Genomic DNA, 20,801 nt, shown 5'->3' with positions numbered 1-20,801 from the left:
AGGGGATAAGGAGGGGCTCTCACCACCGAAATTGCCACCCATAGGGCTCCATTGTCATGGCTGCCGCTATTTGCAATGGCAAACCACAAAAAAATGGCCACCGGACTACACAAACATGGCTGCCGTGTATAGCAATACATAGGCTACAACTAAATGGCGGCACCATAAGGCATACAAGGACCCAGAATTGGGAGACCAGGCCTCAGGACAGATCCAGGCAGTAATGTGGGCACTGGCAGGAACCCCCACCAGGTACAACCCCCCCCCCCCCCCCACCAACCCGCACAATCAATTTTCCGGTCGCCGGCAGCGCACCCCCCCCCCCCCACCCCATCGCCAGTTAGCGCCCTGCCCCCATCCCAGGAAAGTGGCCAGACCACCCAAAAATAAATACATCTCCAGCGTATGTGGACGGGGGGATGGGGAGCAGGATAAGGGACTTGGCAAGAGGGAGGAAGCCTGTGGGAAGGAGGGGAACCTAGGGGTCCGACCATCCAAAGGAGGGGCCCACGTGCACCTCAAAAACCTCCAAGGGTAGAGGGGGGGACAGCTATTCCCAATACCCGGAACCACAGGCACCACTCCAGACAGATTCTCCTCTTCATCGAAATGGGGGGCTGTCGGCCAGGAGGAAAGCTACGACTCTAGCCGAGGCCAGGTCGTATGCGACCTCACAAGACGTTTAACTTGCAGGGTTAGCCCCGTCCAGTGGCGCTATGTGGCTGCCGACCTAGCGTGGAAGAGAAGCCTGCGCGCGCTTGCTGGCCAGACTGGGGTGACCACTGGATCCAGATTATCCAGCCCGTCGCCCAGTCCGGCAGTTGATAATAGATCTCATAGGAAAAATCCAGGGAGGAAAAAATTTTCTATCTAAAACATTTTGCCAGGACCAAGGATCCCAGCAAGGAACTAGGTCCTTACTCATGACTAAAAACTGAGTGACTATAGCCGAGAGAGGGAGTATACCCCCTGGGATCACCCATGGGTGTAGCCAGAAGTTTTTTCTGCCTAGTGTCCTACTCCTGTAAGGGGCAGCATAACCCAATGGTCAAGAATGACAGGAGCTGTGTTAGTCAATGAACGAAAGAGAAATTCCTTTTTTTGCAGGGAATACTCAAAATCTGATTTGTGTCTTCATGCAGACTTTTGGGAAGATCAGTAAGCCAATCACGCAAGCAGAAAATTACATATCGGAGGGGGCGTGCCATACACAATCTGTGAACAGAATGCCCCCAGATTGCCATATCACTCTGTAATTTACAGAAAATTACAGTGGTGCTGATTTTATTCACATTCAATTACAATATGACTTGTGTCTCAATTGTATGCGCTATATTAATATTTTATTGTTTGCTATGTTTTTTCCACAAAAGTGGAGTTACACTTTAAGGTAGGCAGACATCAACAGATAAGCTCTATTGAGACCCTGTAAAGCAACATGGCCACCCAGTAAGCATGACTAAAGTACGCAGTGTTCATTGGCTCATCATTCTGCAAAAAATGTCTACACATAAAAAGGAACAGGAAACAAGCAATAACACTAAAAATTAGGTTCACACCTGTGCAGGTGGTGGTGGGGACCCGCACACATTCCTGCAGCAGCAACCACCCACACAGTGGAAAGCGGGTGTCATTAAGCCTAACGGCATGCCGCCTATACTGGAAATCACACCGGCACTGGGATACAACACTCTACTACTGGTTGCTATACAGGCTGTGATTTCCAAAAAAATGCAAGGACTTCTGCGTCTCACGGGACACGCCAGACCATTCAAATGAATAGGCTGTCCTGCCCAAGCAAACACTGGGCGCACAAGTGTGAACATAGCTTAAGTGGGCCAATACTTTTTTCTTCTTAAAGACGATTTCTGAACACTTTATTCAAAGAGAGATACTGCAAAGATTGATTTCCTGTTTTAGGGCTTGTTCACACTAGAAACACATGACAATGCCTAACTTACAGTATACACATTGCTGAGCATTTTTGTATGCATTGCCTTTGGTAAAAGCAACACAACATTCCAATGTGATTTCTAACTCCTTTAAACTAAAAAATGTAGTAAGCGTGAAAAGTGTAAGTGAAGACGAATGGCAAGGCTTTTTCGCAATGCAGTGTGCTGGTGAGAATAAGCCCCAGTGAAACTAGTAGATTCGGGAATGTTTATTTTTTGCTGAAAAAAGCATCAAAATACATTACAGACTGCATTGGAAAATGAACACAAAACTAAATTGTGCAATTGTTTAGAGTCAGTCAGTGCTGTTTTGCGCAGCTATAAAACAATCTCAGTTTCCGCCGTATTTACTACCTATCAGCAGTGTTCAATTTAGAGGTCTGGTCTCTTCAGCTGGAAGGTTAAGAGACAAAATCTATAGAACACAGCTTGTTCATTGACCTGACAAGATCTGGATCGAGTCCCTGTCTGAAACCACCGCGGTTACGTCATTTAGGAGCTGGTTCTTCCCCTGTAATCTCAGCAGAGCAAACATTAGGAGGCAGCATTGCACTGGACGGAGGGCGGGAGCTGCCCCAGTTAGCTGATTGGTTGCTAGGGTGAAGGGTGGTCCTAGCAACCAATCACAAGCTGGTTAACAGGAAAAGTCATGCAACTCTAACCCTTCATCCAGAACTGGCCTGCCTTCCGATGTCAGCTCTAAACCTGCTGCGCTTCCCGCCCTCCACCTTGTGTAAGGTAGGACAGGGAAGAGGGCTATGTTGCTGCTATGAAGAAGGGGGGCCGGAGACTGCAATGTGAAGGAGGAGTGGGGGGGGTTATATAAAAGGGGAGTAAGGAAAGGAAGTGTGAAGGGGGTGATATAACTGGGGGCTGGGGACTGTAATGTGAAAGTGGGTTGATAAGAAGGGGGGCTGCAATGTGAAGAAGGGGGATGATCTAAAAGGGGGCTGAGGTCTGTAATGTGGAGTTCATGGGAAGGAGGGTTGAGGACACTGTTGTGAAGGAGGACTGATGTGAAGTTGGGGACTGTGATGTAAAGGAGGGAATCTTGAGGTCAAGGGGACTGTGATATAAAGAATCAGGGTTGTGATGTGCAGGGGGGACTGGGAACACTGATGTAATAAAAGGATTGTGATGTGAAGACTGAGGCTAGGTTCATATCACTGCTTCCTGCGTTTTGTATGTAGGCAGCCTAATCATTTCAAAGGGCTGCCTTATACGCAGAAAAGCAGAGGAAAAAGTTTGACCCATTTTTTAAATTGTCCATTTCGCAAATGCTGTGGCGCCATGCCGTTTGGCACTCACAAAAACATGCTGCGTTTGTCAATGCGCACAGGTGCCATTAAGAATCAAAATATGTGAATCGGACCACTGCTGGAAGAAAATTTTACTTACTGGACCTCCATGAATTTTAATTCAATACCTCGGATATAGAAACAGCATAATTGAATAGCAAACCAATATAGTACCCATTAATTAAATGTGTGTAGTGCATCATAATCAGACACCACACCAAAATACTGCACCAGTAATAAATGTATATAGTAGAATCATTATCACACAAAAATACTGCACCAATAATAAATGTATATAGTAGAATCATTATCACACAAAAATTCTGCACCAGTAATAAATGTATATAGTAGAATCATTATCACACAAAAATACTGCACCAGTAATAAATGTATATAATAGAATCATTATCACACCAAAATACTGCACCAATAATAAATGTATATAGTAGAATCATTATCACACACCAAAATACTGCACAAATAATATCTTGCCCAACACAGTCCCACCATGCTATTGTTTTAGACCCCGTTCACACTGGGGCGACCCGACTTTGCCGGGCGACCTGTGAATTCGCGGTGCGCAGCTCGCACCGCGACCTCGGAGCGGCCGGCACGGACTTCATATCATTGAAGTCAATGCAGGTCGCCCCAAAGAAGCTCCGGACCCTTTTTCTAAGTCAGAGCGACTTGTGTCGCTCCTATTAGAATGGGTCCTGTGCTGCTCTATGGCAGGGGCGACCCGCGGCGACTTGTCAGGCGACCAGGTCGCCTGACAGGTCGCCCCAGTGTGAACGGGGTCTTAGTTGACACCAACACATTGTGTTGGTGTGTGCTAAAAAGAAAAAAAAAAGTAAAGCTGCCCATAAATGGTTTTCTTTTTTTTTCATTGCAGCGCACCCGTTGTGGGCCTTGGGAGTGCTGTCAGAACAGCCAGAAGATGGACCAGCTCCTTCAGTATCAGGATGGAGAATTTGTATGGATTGGGGGGCAATGGGGGTCACATTACCTGTGTAGGGCTGTGAAGTCTAACATCCTCTCCACCTGAGACTGTGTCTCCAAGTCCCGTTTACGCACAGAGTGCTGTTGGATGCCAGACAGGGAGATGATATCATAATCTGAAAGCATGGAGTCCAGGTTGGCTGTGAATGGATAAAAGGAAAAGTTAAGATTTGCACAAAATAGCATTTCAGAATTTTTCTGAGGCGATGAGTAGAAAGGGTTTTCTCTAGGGATAGACCGATATGCTTTTTTTCAGGGCTAAACCGATATTTTGGCCAAAACGTATCGGTATTGGCTATTATGGACCGATATTTTGTACATTTAAAGTTTTGAAAAATAAAGACAATTTTTGACACAAATCTGGTACTGAACATGTTAATTTTTGTTGGTCCACTGTGTTTTATCATTCAGTCCAAAGTCAGTGCAGCCCTCTACCAGAAAATTCTAGAGCACTTCATGCTTCCCTCTGCTGACCAGCTTTATGGAGATGCTGATTTCCAGCAGGACTTGGCACCTGCCCACACTGCCAAAAGTACCAATACCTGGTTTAATGATCATTCTATCGCTGTGCTTGATTGGTCAGCAAACTCGCCTGATCTAAACCCCATAGAGAATCTGTGGGGTGGTGTCATGAGCAAGATGAGAGACACCAGACCCAACAATGCAGAGGAGCTGAAAGTTGCTATCAAAGCAACCTGGGCTTCTATAACACCTCAGCAGTGCCACAGGCTGATCGCCTCCATGCCATGCCGCATTGATGTAGCAAGTCATGCAAAAGGAACCCCCGACGTTCTGTCTTCGGCAGAACACATACTACAAATTGTAGATGATACAGAGAAGGTTAGCATGTTCATCTGCAAGGATGACACACGCATAATCATGTGAGAGTGATCTTAAAAAAAAAAATGACTGGTGTGGCGTTGATTAGGGATACTGACTGGTGACAGTATGTAAAATAAATAAATTATATTTGATTCAATTTTTTTTTTTTTTTTACACTGAATTGCAATGCAGCTAATCAGTGCCACCTGTCAGCACCGCCTCATCAGTGCGGCCTATCAGCGTCACCTGCCAGTGCCACCTCATCAGAGCAGCCTCATTAGTGCCCCCTTTTTTTTTTTTTTCAATTTTCAGTCATCCTGACGCCCCAGATATGGAGTTCTGGGCCCTAAGAAGGTGATTTCGAAAACTGGCTCCTAGATGCTAACCAAAATTTGTCAAGGTGTGTGTGTGTGTGTGTGTGTGTGTGTGTGTGTGTGTGTGTGTGTGTGTGTGTGTAGCCAGTCTTCATGGAGGGAGATTTCTGCAGCATAATTGGCAAATACAGAATATATTTACAGTATATATAAAATATGCAAAGTTGGAGGAGGGAAGCTTCAGAATAGCAAAGATGCTTTTATTACTAACGATGTGAGCAGACTGCAGTTCCTCTTTAATGCCATTCATTGTGCCTTATGCAATGGCAAACTTGACAACTGTACTGCAATAGGGGTTACTTAAAAAAGCTATGGCCTCACAAGGCATACCATAAATAAAAAAAACCACACACACACACAACATACATTTGTGTAGGGGCAGCATTGTCAGCAGTAAACCACGCATGACACAGGCACACTGAACAGTACAAGCAGGTTTGTTTTGTACTTTTATTCAATATAGACAACACAGTTCATGAGGGCTTTGTTAGAGCAAATCTATAGCATAAAACAAGTAAAACACCTGCTCATCCAAATCACTAACTAAAGGTCAGTCCCTGACCAACTCCATAATAATCTGTTCCTCCCAAAAAATGGCAGTTCTGGTACCTAGACAGACAGTGTTGTGCCAGCAGTCAGCTTTTGCCAAAAGGAGGCACAAACCTGTCCCAAGACTTGGACGGGTCATTAGACAGATCTCGTCTCCTAACCTGGAGTGTTCTCCAGCAATTCTCCCTTTACATCCCCTATATAGAGTAACAGCAGTCCCCTGACAAGCACCGATCAAATCAAAAGGATAAGTAACGGCAGTGGCTAGAGGCTGCTTCTTCTAAAAGGGGGGGGGGGGGGGGACAAATCCCAGGAAGGCGGGCAGACATCTACCAAAAAAAAAAAAAAAAAGAAGACTAAAATGGTTTCTTTCCTTGTAATTTTTCTAATGTCCCTGGCATGGATAATGTATGTGTGTCAAGGAGTTTCCACTTAAAGTGGTATTAAACAAAAAAAAAATGTAATACACTGCAGCTTAACCACTTCAGCTCCGGAAGGTTTTACCACCTTAACCACTTACCGCAAAGTGACGTAGGGCTATGTCGGCTAACTTTGCAGGGTTATACCGGGATGATGCCTCTAGCTAGAGGCACCATCCCGGTACTGTGATTTAGAGCCGGCTTTCCGTCGTTAACGGCCGATGCGGCTCGGGAGCCGCTCGATCGTTACCCGGGTGAGCGGGAGGGGACGCCCCCCCCTCCCGCCGCCTTCCGTGACTTTGCCCGGGCCTCCCGTCCCACCAGGAGACCCGAGCACCCAGCCGGCGCGTCCAGGTCTCCGATGACGTAACTCGGAGGCGGCGTCCATTTAAAAAACAACCATTTAAAAAACGACCGTATTCAGCATTTGAACACATGGAAGTTTAGTGGAGGGGTCTAGGGTCTTTTAGACCCTCGATCCCTCCATAAAGAGTACCTGTCACTGCATATTGGTGTCACAAGGGATGTTTACATTGCTTGTGACAGCGATAAAAGTGATCAGATTTTTTTTTTTTTTTTAAAACCTGTAATAAAAGTAAAAAAAAAAAATAAATAGAGGGAAAAAAAATGTTAGCCGCCCCCGTCACTGTTAGCTCGCGTGCGAAAGAAAACGTATACGGAAGTCGAGCCGTGAATGAAATCGCTGTTCAAACCACAAAATGTGAGGTATCGCCGCGATCGCCAGAGCCTGAGCAATAATTTAAATAAAAGACCAACACTCTAACTCTAAACTGGTAAGCGTTAAAAAATGTTAAAGCGTCGCCTATTGACCGTAGTTTGTCGCCATTCCACGGGTGTGCGCAATTTTAAACCGTAACATGCTGGGTATCCATTTACTCGGCGTGACATAATCTTTCACAATATACAAAAAAAATGGGCTAACTTTACTGTTTAGTATTTTTTAAATGCAGTGAAATTAGATTTTTTGTAATTTTTCCAAAAAAATGGCGCTTTAAAGACCGCTGCGCAAATACCGCGTGACAAAAAATATTGCAATGACCGACATTTTATTCTCCAGAGTCTTTGCTAAAAAAATATATATAATGTTTGGTGGTTCCAAGTAGTTTTCTAGGAAAAAATACTGATTTTAACTTGTAAACAAAAAAAGTGTCCGAAATAGGCCTGTGGCTTAAGTGGTTAATGACCAGGCCATTTTTTGTGATTCGGCACTGCGTTGCTTTAACTGACAATTGGCCAGTCGTGCGACGTTGTACCCAAATAAAATAGATGTCCCTTTTTCCCACAAATAGAGCTTTCTTTTGGTGGCATTTGATCACCTCTGTGGTTCTTAGTTTTTGCGCTAAAAAAACAAAAAAAGAGCAACAATTGTGAAAAAAAAAAAAAAAAAAAAACAATATGTTTTACTTTCTGCTATAAAACAATCCCAATAAAAATTAAAAAAAAAAAAAAAAAACTAAATCAATTTTTTTTTTTTTTATCAGTTTAGGCCAATTTGTACTCTGCTACATATTTTTTGTAAAAAACAAAATCCCAAAAAGCATATAATAATTGGTTTGCGCAAAAGATATAGCTTTTACAAACAATGGGATAGATTTTTGTACTTTTTATTATTTTTTTATTTTTATTAGTAATGGCGGCGATCAGCGATTTTTATCGGGACTGCGACATTGCGGCGGACAAGTGACATTAATACAGTGATCATGGCTAAATAATATGCACTGTTCCTGTATAAATTACACTGGCAGGGAAGGGGTTAACACTAGACGGGTGATCAAGGGGTTAAATGTGTTCCCTATATGTTCTTATTAACTGTTTTGGGGATGGATTTAACAGAGAGGCACAGAGAGATTGGTGATTCAGCTCAGCTGAATCACACGATCTTTCCCTGCCTCTCTGACAGTAGAGCCAGCTTGGGAGCGAGCACACACGAGTGCCTCCACAGCAATCGGCCTGCTATGGGGGCACTCAGGTAGGTATGACCTGTTTCTTATTTTTTAAAGAATGGGATTTTTGTACTTACCGTAAAATCCATTTCTCTGAGTTCATCGATGGACACAGCGCTCCATAAAGCATAACTAGTGGGTTATATTGTCTCCTCCAGGAGTAAGACTAGGAAGAACAAAAAACACCTGGCTACACCTCAGCTGGTGAATAACCCCCCTCTCTGCTCTAGGTAATCAGTTTAGTAGCAAGCAGTATTAGAAGTATCAGAACTCCATAGAGGGGTGGGTGCTGTGTCCATCGATGAAATTAATTTTACGGTAAGTACAAAAGTCCCATTTTATCTTTCGTTCATCGACGGGACACAGCACTCCATAAATCAGAACTGCTGGGACGTCCAAAAGGAAAATGAGGGGTGGGGAAAATAAACCAAGGCTAAACATAAGTGCCCCTAACCAGGACACAGGAGCCTTAACCAGGTCACAAGAGCCCCATATAAAAAATAAAGGTTTAAAAAGAAAAACACCCCTCAAGAGGGAACAGCCCCTCTTAAACAGCAGCCTGCAAAACTTTGCGGACAAAAGAAGCATCCGCAGATGCCAAAGTATCTATCTTACAAAATTTTGTAAAAGTATGCACGGCCGACCAAGTTGCCGCCTTGCAAACTTCCGATATTGAAGCCTGATGATGGAAGGCCCAAAAGCCCTTAGCACCCGAGAGGAATGTGCCGTGACAGGGAAAGGTGGAACCTGACCTTTAATGGAAAAGGCCTGAGTCACTGTCTGTCTAATCCATCTGGAGATGGTAGCCGAAGAAGCGGCCAGCCCTTTTCTTGGTCCTTCCGTAACCACGAAAAATAAGTCTGACCTCAGAAAAGACTCAGTAGCTGCCAGATACACTTGAAATCGCATGAACCACATCCAAGGTATGCAAAGCAAATTCCTTGGGATGAGCCGGCTTGGGACACAAGGAAGGCAACACAATGTCCTCTTTCAAATCGAAGTCAGAGACAACATCGGGAAAGGACGATGGACAGGGACGAAGAAACACTTTATTTCTATGGACCACCAACATAGGGACTGCTACAGGATAATGCCACCAATTGCAATATTCTGCGGGGCGAGGTAATAGCCACCAAGAATGTCACCTTCTGGGATAATGTAAGCAAGAGAATCTCCCGAATATTCTCAATTGGAGGTTTCTGGAGAACCGAAAAACACAATTTAAATCCCATGGCAGCAAAAGAGACCGTACAGGTGGAGCCACATGTTGAACCCCTTGAATGAAGGTACGAACTAAAGAGTGCGTGGCTAGGGGGGGGGGGGTCACTGAAAGAAAATTGCCAAGGCAGACACCTGGCCCTTGATGGTACTCAAGGCCAAGTTCTTATCAATGCCCTGTTGAAGAAAGGTTAAGATCTGAGCCACAAAAAAGGATCAAAGATGAGCGCCAATTGACTCACACCAAGAAATGTGCGCTTTCCACGTACGATGGTATATCTTGCTGGAAGACAACTTCCTCGCCTCCACCATAGTAGGGATCACTGATCCAGACAGACCTCTATCCCTCAGTACCTGGCTTTCAATAGTTAAGCCATTAAAACCAGCTACTTCAAAGCAGGATAGTAGATTAGCCTTTGGGACAACTGGTCTTCTGTGAAAATAAGCCCCCAAGGGACATTTAAAGCCACCAGGTTGATTGGAAGATCCTCACTTGATTCCTCGCAGGAAATGCAGAAAAAGCCTTAGCGTTGATCCTGGCCTTACAGTGGCCCTATCAGAGGACCCCGTCACGAACTTCGGTATCATTCTGTGGAGCCGAACCCGCTAAAAGGAGCTGCATGTAAGATTGTGCAAACAGAACAGTCTTAAAAGGTGGATACAACCAGACTCAGAACCTGTATGCAAAATGAGAGAGAGAACTATCTGTGTGACAGCAGCCGGTGAATAACGGCCTGTGATCCCTGAAGTGTGTGCAGAGGAAGGACCACCCTTGTCAGAAATAGAATCAGACCTAGGCAAATCAATTCCCAGGACAGGGAAAGGGAGGACCTTAGGTAGGTCAGACATAACCTGAACCTTTGCAGGGATTAAGTCCACACAAGGAGACTCGGGACCTAAAAAAGTGAAAAAAGGACAAGCTTTGTCTCCCCCCCTTTCTGGGTACCCCAAAAGAAACATTTTGCAGATCTCCTTGACGCTCACTAAAGAAGTCCACGGGGCCGGAAACCAGCAAAGATGTCCACCACCCCAATAACGGGTGTGGGCAGACCTTCACGCTGGAGTCTTGTCTGCTGGTCCCGGGAAGCTAGCACTAGGCTTACCAGACCAAGGTTGCTTGGACCCTCCTGGGGAAAATGTAAAAGATCTATTTCCCTTATTCTCCATCCCAGAAGCTCAAAATAATTTTCTATGGGCTGAGAAGGAGGGCCCCGTCTGTGACGAGGCTAATTTTCTTTCCTTGACTGTGGAAGGAAGGTGCTCATACCCACGCCCCCCCCCCCCCCCGTGATGCCCTTAATGATGTCATCCAGGGTAGCCCCAAACAAGCACTCGCCTTGAAAGGGCAGATCAAGGAGAGCTTTCTTAGAGGCTTGGTCTGCGGACCAATTCTTAAGCCACAGCACAGGTCTAATCACCACCGCTAAAACAGATAGTTTGGACAGCACAGGAGCTGCATCCAAAGCTGCATCACAAATAAACTGCAGCCCATGGACCAACTGGTCCGCTAAATCAACATAAGCAGCGGGGACCTGCTCACCCCCCAGGCCCTGGCACAAAAGCTTGGCCCACTCAGTTAGGGTCTGAGACACCAGGGCTGAGGCAAAGACTGGCCGCAATGCCGAACCAGCCATAGTAAACATGCTGCATGCCACAGCCTCCGCTTTGTTAGCCGGGTCCTTAAAGTGGAGTTCCACCCATTTTTGGAACTTTAGATCTTTGTAATCCCCTTTAAAATGGCTTTTACCAATGGAAACTTTTTTTTTTTTTTTTTGCTAGTAAATACCTTAATTTCGGATTTATTCCTCCTCTCCTCACTTCCTGGTCCGATCGGCGATGACGTCATTCGGCAATCCGCAGTGTCTGCTGGGATGTATTCTATTCCAGAAATCTCAGTAGCTGTATCTGTACTGAGCCGTGCCTGCCCCGCCTCCGCCCCGCCTCCTCTCAATGAATTGCATTGTATGAATGTATTAAGGCTGTTCTCTGCCCAGCCTCCGCCCCGCCTCCTCTCAATACAACTCAATGAGAGGAGGCGGGGTGGAGGCGGGGCAGAGAACGGCCTTAATACATTCATACAATGCAACTGAATGAGAGGAGGCGGGGCGGAGGCGGGGCAGGCACGGCTCAGTACAGATACAGCTACTGAGATTTCTGGAATAGAATACATCCCAGCAGACACTGCGGATCGCCGAATGACGTCATCGCCGATCGGACCAGGAAGTGAGGAGAGGAGGAATAAAGCCGAAATTAAGGTATTTACTAGCAAAAAAAAAAAAAAGTTTCCATTGGTAAAAGCCGTTTTAAAGGGGATTACAAAGATCTATGTATTCCAACCTATTAAAAATGGGTGGAACTCCGCTTTAAAGGGACGGGGATTCCTCTACTGGGATCATGGTTGCTGTATTCAACCTGGAAACAGGAGGGTCAGCCACTGGTGGACTAGCCCACTTTTTTTAAAAATGGCTCTTTAAAACCGTAATGTACAGCAAAACGTTTGGGGACCCCAAAAGGGTGATTTTGGTTGTTCCCATTCCTTACAGGAAAACCTGTCAAAAAAAGGCACAAGAGGAAACTCCTTTGGAGTACTTAGCGTACCAAATGACACAGCCACGTCCATGGCTACATCAGCCACATCCTCCATCTTTAAAGTTTCAGGCACTGCAGTAATAAGTGCGTCTACCAGCAGCTTTTCATTCGCTGCTGCGACCATGGAGGAATCATCCTCACTATCGATGGATCAGGAGGTGTGATATTAAGTCCCCCTGGACAGGCTGCGTACACAGCGGCATCAGGCTCAGAATCAGATGAGACAGCCTGAGCAGGGAAGACGGGGGACGCTTCCTCCTGGGCCTTTGCCCACACGCCACTTCCACCCGGGACACTAAGGACTGCAGGACCACCGTCAGTGCAACCATGGGAAGCTGAGCTTCCGAGGGACCTGCCACCTCCATGAGGGGGTCAGTGGGGGAGATGCGACCCTGAGGCTCCATAAGGAAAGGAAGACCTTGCAGTACCACTATAGGATCCTCTCAAGGCTCAGGGTACCTATCAGCAGAGAAAGAGCTAACAGGGACCCCCAAAGACTCACCCTACCGAACGGAGGAGCGCAGAGAATACAAACTCAGCATCATCATGTACACTATCCCTGTTCATATGCCCCGGGCACAGGAAGAGGAAACTAAGGAGGAAGTGGAGGAGCTTCAGCATCCCCATTAGGCTTAAGTTGTTTGCAGCATCTACCAGACTAAGGGAAAATGGCCCCCGTGACATCATCTGGCTACGCAAACATGGCCACCAACCTGTAACCAGCCAAACTAAGGGAAAATGGCCACCATCAGCTACACACACTGAAGCATGCTGCCAGGATCTTTCCTGTGCCCTCTGCGATGCTGCACTCTCTGCAAGGGGACCCCCCTGAAGGTAGGACACATGTTTAGGGGAGACTCTGCTGTGCACTCTGCACCGGTCTTTGCCCAGGGACCCCCCCCCCCCTCCCTGCACTATACCCACACTGCAAACCTCAGGGCATGCACCTAGGGGGTCTCCTACACTGGGCCCTCCAGACTACCAAGGCAGGAAACACTATCCCAGGACCCTTACAGAGAAAGGATAGGGGGGGGGGGGCAGACCCCAGGAGTTTATGCTGCATTCTCTGCCCTGAGACCCCCACCAGACTCTTGGTCCAGACAGGAGGAAAAGGGAGTGGGAGGAAGCCCAGCTCAATGAGGGATTTAAGGATGGGAGGAGGGAACCTACAGGCAGTACTGATCGTCCCTGGTGGTTACCTGCGTCCACCCCAAAGAAAACCACCAAAGGGGGGACTGTACTTACCCTTCCATGATGCAGGTAATGCTCCAGACAGAACTCCTCACCACCGAAGTAGGGGAGCTGTCGGCCATGGGGCCACTGCGACTCAGACCTAAGCCCGGTCGTATGTGACCCTGCGAGATATTTAACTCCAGAGCCATATCAGGGCCGACCTAGCATGTAGCTGCGGTCTGCACGCGCTCGCTGGCTGGGCTGTGGAGACCACTGGATCTAGATTATCCAGCCCGGCAGTTGATTGTAGATCTCCCAAGAGAAAAACAAAAAATTTGTATGAAAGGAAAAAAATTGCTAGGACCAGAGATCCCAGCCGGGAGCTTAGGTCCGCACTCCTGACTAGACCGATTAAAGCTGATTACCTAGAGCAGAGGGGGGGGGATATATTATATACCAATTGAGAATGGTGTAGCCAGGTGTTTTTTGCTCCCCCCCCCGCCTCTTGGGACACATCACAGGTCCCAGGAGACTGCGGGTCCATTCACAAAGTGCAGATTGACTTGTGCATGTGCAGTTGGAAGCCAGTTGTGAGACCACAAGGAGTCAGGCAGCTTCCCATAGTAAACATTCTGGCACTGGGGACCCAAAGACTGGCAAAGAACCGGCCCGGATGAGGACATCACTGGATCCCTGGACAGGTAGGTGTCCTTTTATTTAAAAAGTCAGCAGCAACTGTATTTGTAGCCGGGTGATTTAAATAAAATAAATAAATACATAAAAAAAAAAAAAAAAAAAACAGATTTTTTTTTTTTTTTTTTTTTTACTTAAATGGAATTTTATTTATTTAATTTAAAATCTGATTTTTTTTAATTTTTAATCACATTTTAATGCACTGCATTTATGCATTCACACATTTTCACAGTAACCTTGAAATAAAACAAAGTTCAGGAATATTCCTTTATCCCATTGGTTTTGCATATCTATGTACGCTACAAACTGTATGATTGAATCAGTTCTGATAATCGCTGTTTTACTAACCCGGCAGCTCAATAATCTAAATAGGAAACCTTCATTTTGTTTGCAAATATTAAAGATTCTAAACTACCAGCAAGAACAAGTCCTTACATTTAAAGAGCACCTGTCATTTCAGATCCATCATGGCAGCGCCTGTTAACAGGCATCCGCTCAGCTGTTGCCGCCACGTCCCTCACCTTGTTACGCCACTGCCGCATCACTAGCCGTCCCAAATAAAGTGAACAGGACTGTTAGTGAGTCAACAGCGGGTCAGAGGAGGAGACAGATGACAGTTGCTCTTTAAAAATGATTTAAAATGGAGTTGGATTTAAATCAAGCCTTTTTACTAGGGATTTAAAACGACTTGATGTAAATCAAATCCATGCTGATTTGTAGCTGGTGACTTTGATTTTTTTTTTTTTTTCAGACTGAAGAACCTCTAAGTGCCGGTTCACATTTGTGCGATGCGGGAAGGATGCGAATATGCAGCGTGATCCCACATCGCATCCGCACCTCTGGCAGTTCACACTGCCATATGCGATACGCAGGGGGTGTCAATTAAAAGTTAACGACACCCCCAGTTGCGATCGCATATGGCAGTGCGATCTGCAAGTTCGCACAAAATCGGATCGCACTAGTGTGAACCACCATGCGATCCGATTCTGCTGCAGTTAAAAAAAAGCCTCATGTGCGAGTTTAGTGCGGATGCGGTGTAAATTCAGCCATACAAAGTGTATGGCTGAAATTTGCACCGCACATGAGATCGCATGAAATTTAGGAGCAGTGCCCTCCGAATTACATGCGATCTCCGCGATCGCACAAATGTGAACTGGGGCTAAAAGGGGTCTTTTATAGCCCTGGTCCTCAACCCTGGTCCCCAGGGCCCACTAACAGGCCAGGTTTGTAAGATAACTGAAATAAATCCCAGGTGATATTTGCTGCTCAATGATTGCAGTACTCTAGTCTGCATCTCCCCATGGTAATACTTAAAATCTGGCCTGTTAGTGGGCCCTGAGGACCACTGTTGTAGAGGATGAAGCTGAGCAATCTTCCAGTCTCCTTATAGACACGAAGCAGAACTCAGGGGACCCAGGACATGCATTTGTTGACACACACATATATATATATATATATATATATATATATATATATATACACATATACATATACACACACACACACACACATACATACACATATATATATATATATATATATATATATATATATATATACATATATATATATATATATATATATATATATATATATATATATACATACACACACACACACTAGGGATGCACCGAATATTCGGCGGCCAAACATTATTCGGCCGAAAATAGAGAAAATAGCACTTTCGGCGTTCGGCCGAATAAGTCAAAAGGCCGAATAATTTTGAGCCGAACAATGTCAGCTTCCGCCCTGACCGCTCACCTTCCTCATTGCGGCTCGCGGCTCTCTTCTCACACGCCGCCGGTGTCCTGTCCAGCCGCGAGTAGGGGGTGTGACGTCACGCGCGCGTCCCGCCCCCTGCTCCTGACTGCGGCTCCTTCACACTAGGTCCACGCCCCGCCCCCCTGTTCGCGGCTTTTGGCTCTGGCTGCAGTTCAGGTATGTGATGTGGAGCTGAGCACATTTGGGGGAGAATACGGTAGCTGGCAGCTGCAAAAGCATTAGTGTGCAGACTGCCATATGTTGTTGCCACTTGCCATGCTCATTACATTAGAGTGCCCTATAAAGTGCCCCTTAAAAAAAAAAAAAAAAGAAAAAAAAATGTGCCCAACAGAGTGCTCCCTTGACATAAAATGTGGCCATCAGCGTGCCCCTTATTTTATGCTAAGGGACATGCTTATGAGCATATTTTATGTTAAGGGGCACTCTGATGAGCATATTTTATGTTAGGGGGCACTCTGATGGGCATATTTTATTTTAAGGGGCACGTTAATGGGCATATTTTATGTTAAGAGCAACGCTGATTTAAATGTTTTGTTTTGCCCATCAGAGTGCCCCCTAACATAAAATGTGCCATCAGCGTGCCCCCTAACATAAAATGTGCCCATCAGCGTGCCCCCTAAAAATTGGCAAAATAAATGGAAAAAATGCGAAACACCACGTTCGGTATTCGACCTTCGGCCAAGCATTTCATTATTATTCGGCTTCGGCCAAGAATTTCATTTCGGTGCATCCCTAACACACACACACTATACGGATACTATATATCATTCTTGCTAAAAGTTGTGAAGTCCCTTTACATTACATTCCCATGTTACACAATTATTTCTCATTAACACCCGCACGGACTGACGCATGCACGCACTTTACCACAGTGAGCAATATAAAGACACAAATGAGTTTTTCTTATGAAACAAGCAGCTATAGTGAAATACTGTAACTGATCCCATTAAACAAGGAAATCTTCATTCATGGTAACTGACTCATAAATTGTAAGAAGCTGTCCTGGTCTGTGTACATTGCTTTGCATAACCGTAGAAAAGTTCTCTTTAATGCTGAGCCAATACTTTGTAAATAAACAGAGACCAATCCATCGCATGACATGCCACAGAACTGGTGCCAACATTCCCATTCAGCCTGTCAGCGGGAAGACGTCGGAACTTCCTGAACTGAGAATTATGACTCCCGCTCATCCCGCTAAAAGGCCTCTCCAAAGCCAAAGCCTCAGACGGAAAGAATACAGAACGTTTCTGGCCCTAACAGATGAATTACTTCCCTCACTCCACGCTAATCACAACACAAGCTTAACAATGGAACTGCCTTTGACCCTAGAAAGAGTGAAGAGCGTGGCCACACGTCAATCCCCCAATGACTCCAATACTATTGGGTGGCAGAATCCTACAAGGCTTTCCCAGCCTACCCCAACTAGCTGTCCGAAAGAATAAGGAGCCGCACACCAGCTCAATCGTCATATATGAGAAGTTGGCTTCAGCTTGTCTACTCCCAAGCCACAACCAACTGACGCATTTCACCCACAGGCTTAGTCATAGAGGACTGCCATCTTCCATAGAACTGCCTTCTTACACTGGCCCTGGCATTATAATTCAACAAAACTAAGATCTTTTACTTGTTCAGTGTGCCATGTCTTTATTTCATGATTTGATTACTCTAAACAAACATGTACAGGCACTACAAAATGCTTGCTCAAAAGCAGTCAGACAAGACCATCTAGACAGTCATTAGCAAGCATGTAAAAAGCAATCAATGTAAGCTGTCAGACTACCACATACTTACAATACTTAGAGAGGAACTAAAGGCATTTTAAAACAGAAGCAGTACAAGGAGACAAGCCGTTCATGTGCTGACAAGATGCATGCTGACAGAAGGAGAAAGCAGAATGATGGAGAGATTCAAAGAGATTTTTGTTTTCTTCTTTTTAAGAAACATACTTCCCTAGGTGGATGCAACATCGGTACCACGCTGCATCTGTCATTGTCCCCCCTGGCCCCTCTAAGGGTCCTTTCCTTTTTTTTTCCATTCAGTCACTTTTTTTTTTTTTTTTTTTTTTTTAAACAGACACGGATGCACTTTTGTAGGGTCCGTTCCGTATATCCGTTTTTCATCCATCCATTTGCGGATGAAAAACTGACATAATGTAGGTCTATGGGATTGCGGACGTTAGCGGATGACCATCCGCTGACATCCGATTTTGCATCCGTTCCGTTTTTTAAATAGAAGAAAAATAGGGTTCTCTTCCGTCTCAAAAAACAGAATTGAATGAAATGACGCAAAACGGATGCCAGCGGATGGTCATGCGCTAACGTCCGCAATACCATAGACATACATTATGTCAGTTTTATTTTCATCGGCAAACGGATGGGAGGAAAAACGGACATACGGACCGCCCGTTTGAAAGGACCCCAACACTGAGAACCAAGCCTGGACCAGCTCTCTGTCAGCCGGCAGCTGACTGCACTTCTGTAATCCACAGGGGAAGTACAGCCAACAAGCTTCGGCTGTACTTCTCCTTTAACTCATCACTGTGCTGCTTCTCCTTTCACTGTTCAGTAAAGACTGGGGACAGTTCAGTAAAGTAGGTTGAATGAAACTGGCCATCACACCTAAAAGCAATAAACAAAATACTGTGCGAGAAATCTCTGGATTGAAAGTTTATTGCAAAAAGATCTGGCATTGCCATTTTAGAATTCAACAGGCTACTCATTATTGTCTGGAGTGGAGTTCTGCTTCAAAATGACTGAGGGGCATTTCACACCACATGCAGTCCAGTGCATTTTTTTTCTGTATCAAAAATGCATGCATAATAGGTTAAATAGCATAGTTCATCCGGAACACGCCAAAAAACGCACTGGAACACACATGTTCTTAATTAAGGTTAAAAAAAAGAGGGGTAAAAAAATGCACTGGACCACATCTAAAAAGGCACTGTAACACATCAAAAACGCAAATGCAAAAAAGCATCCGGAACGCACCCAGACTGCGTTTCTATGGTGAAAACTGGCCCTGAATACTTTTGAAATGACCCTAACATATTATTCTCCCCCAGCCATCACCCCGCTAATGACATTTTCAAGTAAAACGTTTCAGTTTATATTACATACTTTTTTTCAGACCCAGCAATGTCATTCATGGATTTCTGTGTTTCTCTCTAATGCAGGCACATTATGGCTGGTAGGAGGGGCCAGCAGGGTGCTGTACATAGCTTCCTGAAAACATATTTATTGGTTTGTGCAAAAGTTATCGCGTCTACAAACTACAGGACATTTTTATGGCACTTCTCTATTTTATTTTTTTATAAGCAATCTTTAGCAGGACTGCGACATTGCAGCGGACAAATTAGATATCTAACTGATACTTTTTTGGGAACCAGTGACAATATTACAGTGTTCAGTGCTGAAAAAAAGAAATGCACTGTACTAACGACACTGGCAGGGAAGGGGGTTAACAACATCAGGGGCAATCAAAGGGTTATCTGTGTGCCTATTTGGTGCTTGCTAGCTGTGAGGGAGATGCCCTGACTGGGTGAAAAAAGATTTGCGTTCCTGCTTAGCAGAAACACAAGATCTCCATCTTCTCCCCTGTCAGAATGGTGATCTGCGGGGAATGATCGCGGGTGGCCGGCGGACATCGGGTCTGCCGGACCCACTGATTGGCATCCCATGTCCAATCAACGCGCGATAGCGCCTTCTTCAGCAAGCACGCGTCCCCCAGTGATTATTGCACGAAATGACGTACAAATATGTCATTTCACACAATAGAGTCAACCTGCTGCAGTAAAAGTGCAGTAGGCATTCCGCAAGCGGTTAGGCAGACCTCCCCTCCGGCATTTGATGCAAAGCCCACAGTAAAAGAGCTGAAATCCAATGAATGAAAGGGACAGGCCAGAGACAGTCAGCCTGGGGAGGAAAGGGCTAGATGATGATGATGATGATCTTTCTCCAGCCAGGAAAAGGGTGCGTTCTGACACGCTGCAGCTTCTAATGCACATTGTAAGAACTAGAAGTGAAGCAATTTCAGTACAGAAGAGGAGCATGTACAACTGTGCAAGATGTAAGGCTGGAGTTCAGCTTTAATATTGATAACCAACTGATCACAAATACAACACATGGAAGAAGTGAAAGGACCTTATTTATCCTAGCATCCAACATATTTGCTCGGCCTGTATACTATCCAAATCATAATATTATTCATTTTATTTTCAAGCAAAATAAATTAAAAAGCATTTAGAGAAGTACTATATGCTAATGATCAAAACAGACAATTCTGGCTTAAAGTAGAAGTCCAGTTAAACACTATCTATGCTTAAAGAGGAAGTAAACCCTCCTCTGCAAGTTGTACCTATAGGTAAGCCTTATCATAGGCTTACTTATAGGTACTGTAAATATCTCCTAAACATGCACCGTTTAGGAGATATTTACCTTACATGCAGCCAGGGACGTCACTGGCGCATGCGCTCTGAAGGAACGGCCGCTGGTGCCGTTTCTTCAGAGCCCCGTGCCGTGACCGCGTGCGCGGGAGTGACGTCATTCGCGGCTCCGGCCAATCAGATGGCCGGATGCCGCGATCCCGGAAGGTGGGCGACTGAACATGTCGCCCGTCAGAGGTAAGCGGGCGGCACAGCGGGGGCTCGTTCTAAGGTAAGTATTTCATAATGAGCTAGTATGCGATGCATACTAGCTCATTATGCGTTTCTCTTTCAGGGGGGAAAAAAAAAAACACATCGGGTTTACAACCTCTTTAAACCTGCTTTCACCCCCATTGTAAGTTCTATTCTAACTACCCTGTAAAGGCAAGATGTTTGTACTTACCTATTCTGAAGGTGCTCCAGTCTGGTGTGATCTCCCCACTGGCAGGTTCATTGAAGGAGAGCGCTGACAATAAATGCAGAGCCTGGGCAGTGATGTCACCCATAGACTTACTATAGGGTCATCCATGGTCAGCTGTCCCTCTACAA

At 45.4% G+C, this 20,801-nt stretch overlaps 1 protein-coding gene across 1 annotated transcript in view; it reads right to left on the bottom strand.

The window, feature by feature from the left end:
- ADAM17 (ADAM metallopeptidase domain 17) overlaps positions 1-20,801 on the bottom strand; it is a 158,823-nt gene that overhangs the window by 121,533 nt on the left and 16,489 nt on the right. The window contains exon 3 of the mRNA XM_082251945.1: positions 4,257-4,389. Coding sequence (XP_082108071.1) covers positions 4,257-4,389 — 133 coding nt within the window. The remainder of the gene's footprint in view (positions 1-4,256; positions 4,390-20,801) is intronic.

The sequence above is a fragment of the Pelophylax lessonae genome, assembly GCF_965119305.1.
Source record: "Pelophylax lessonae genome assembly, chromosome: 3".
Classification (NCBI taxonomy): domain Eukaryota; kingdom Metazoa; phylum Chordata; class Amphibia; order Anura; family Ranidae; genus Pelophylax; species Pelophylax lessonae.
The sequence above is the reverse complement of the archived record's forward strand: the minus strand, read 5'-3'. Positions and strand labels throughout refer to the sequence as shown.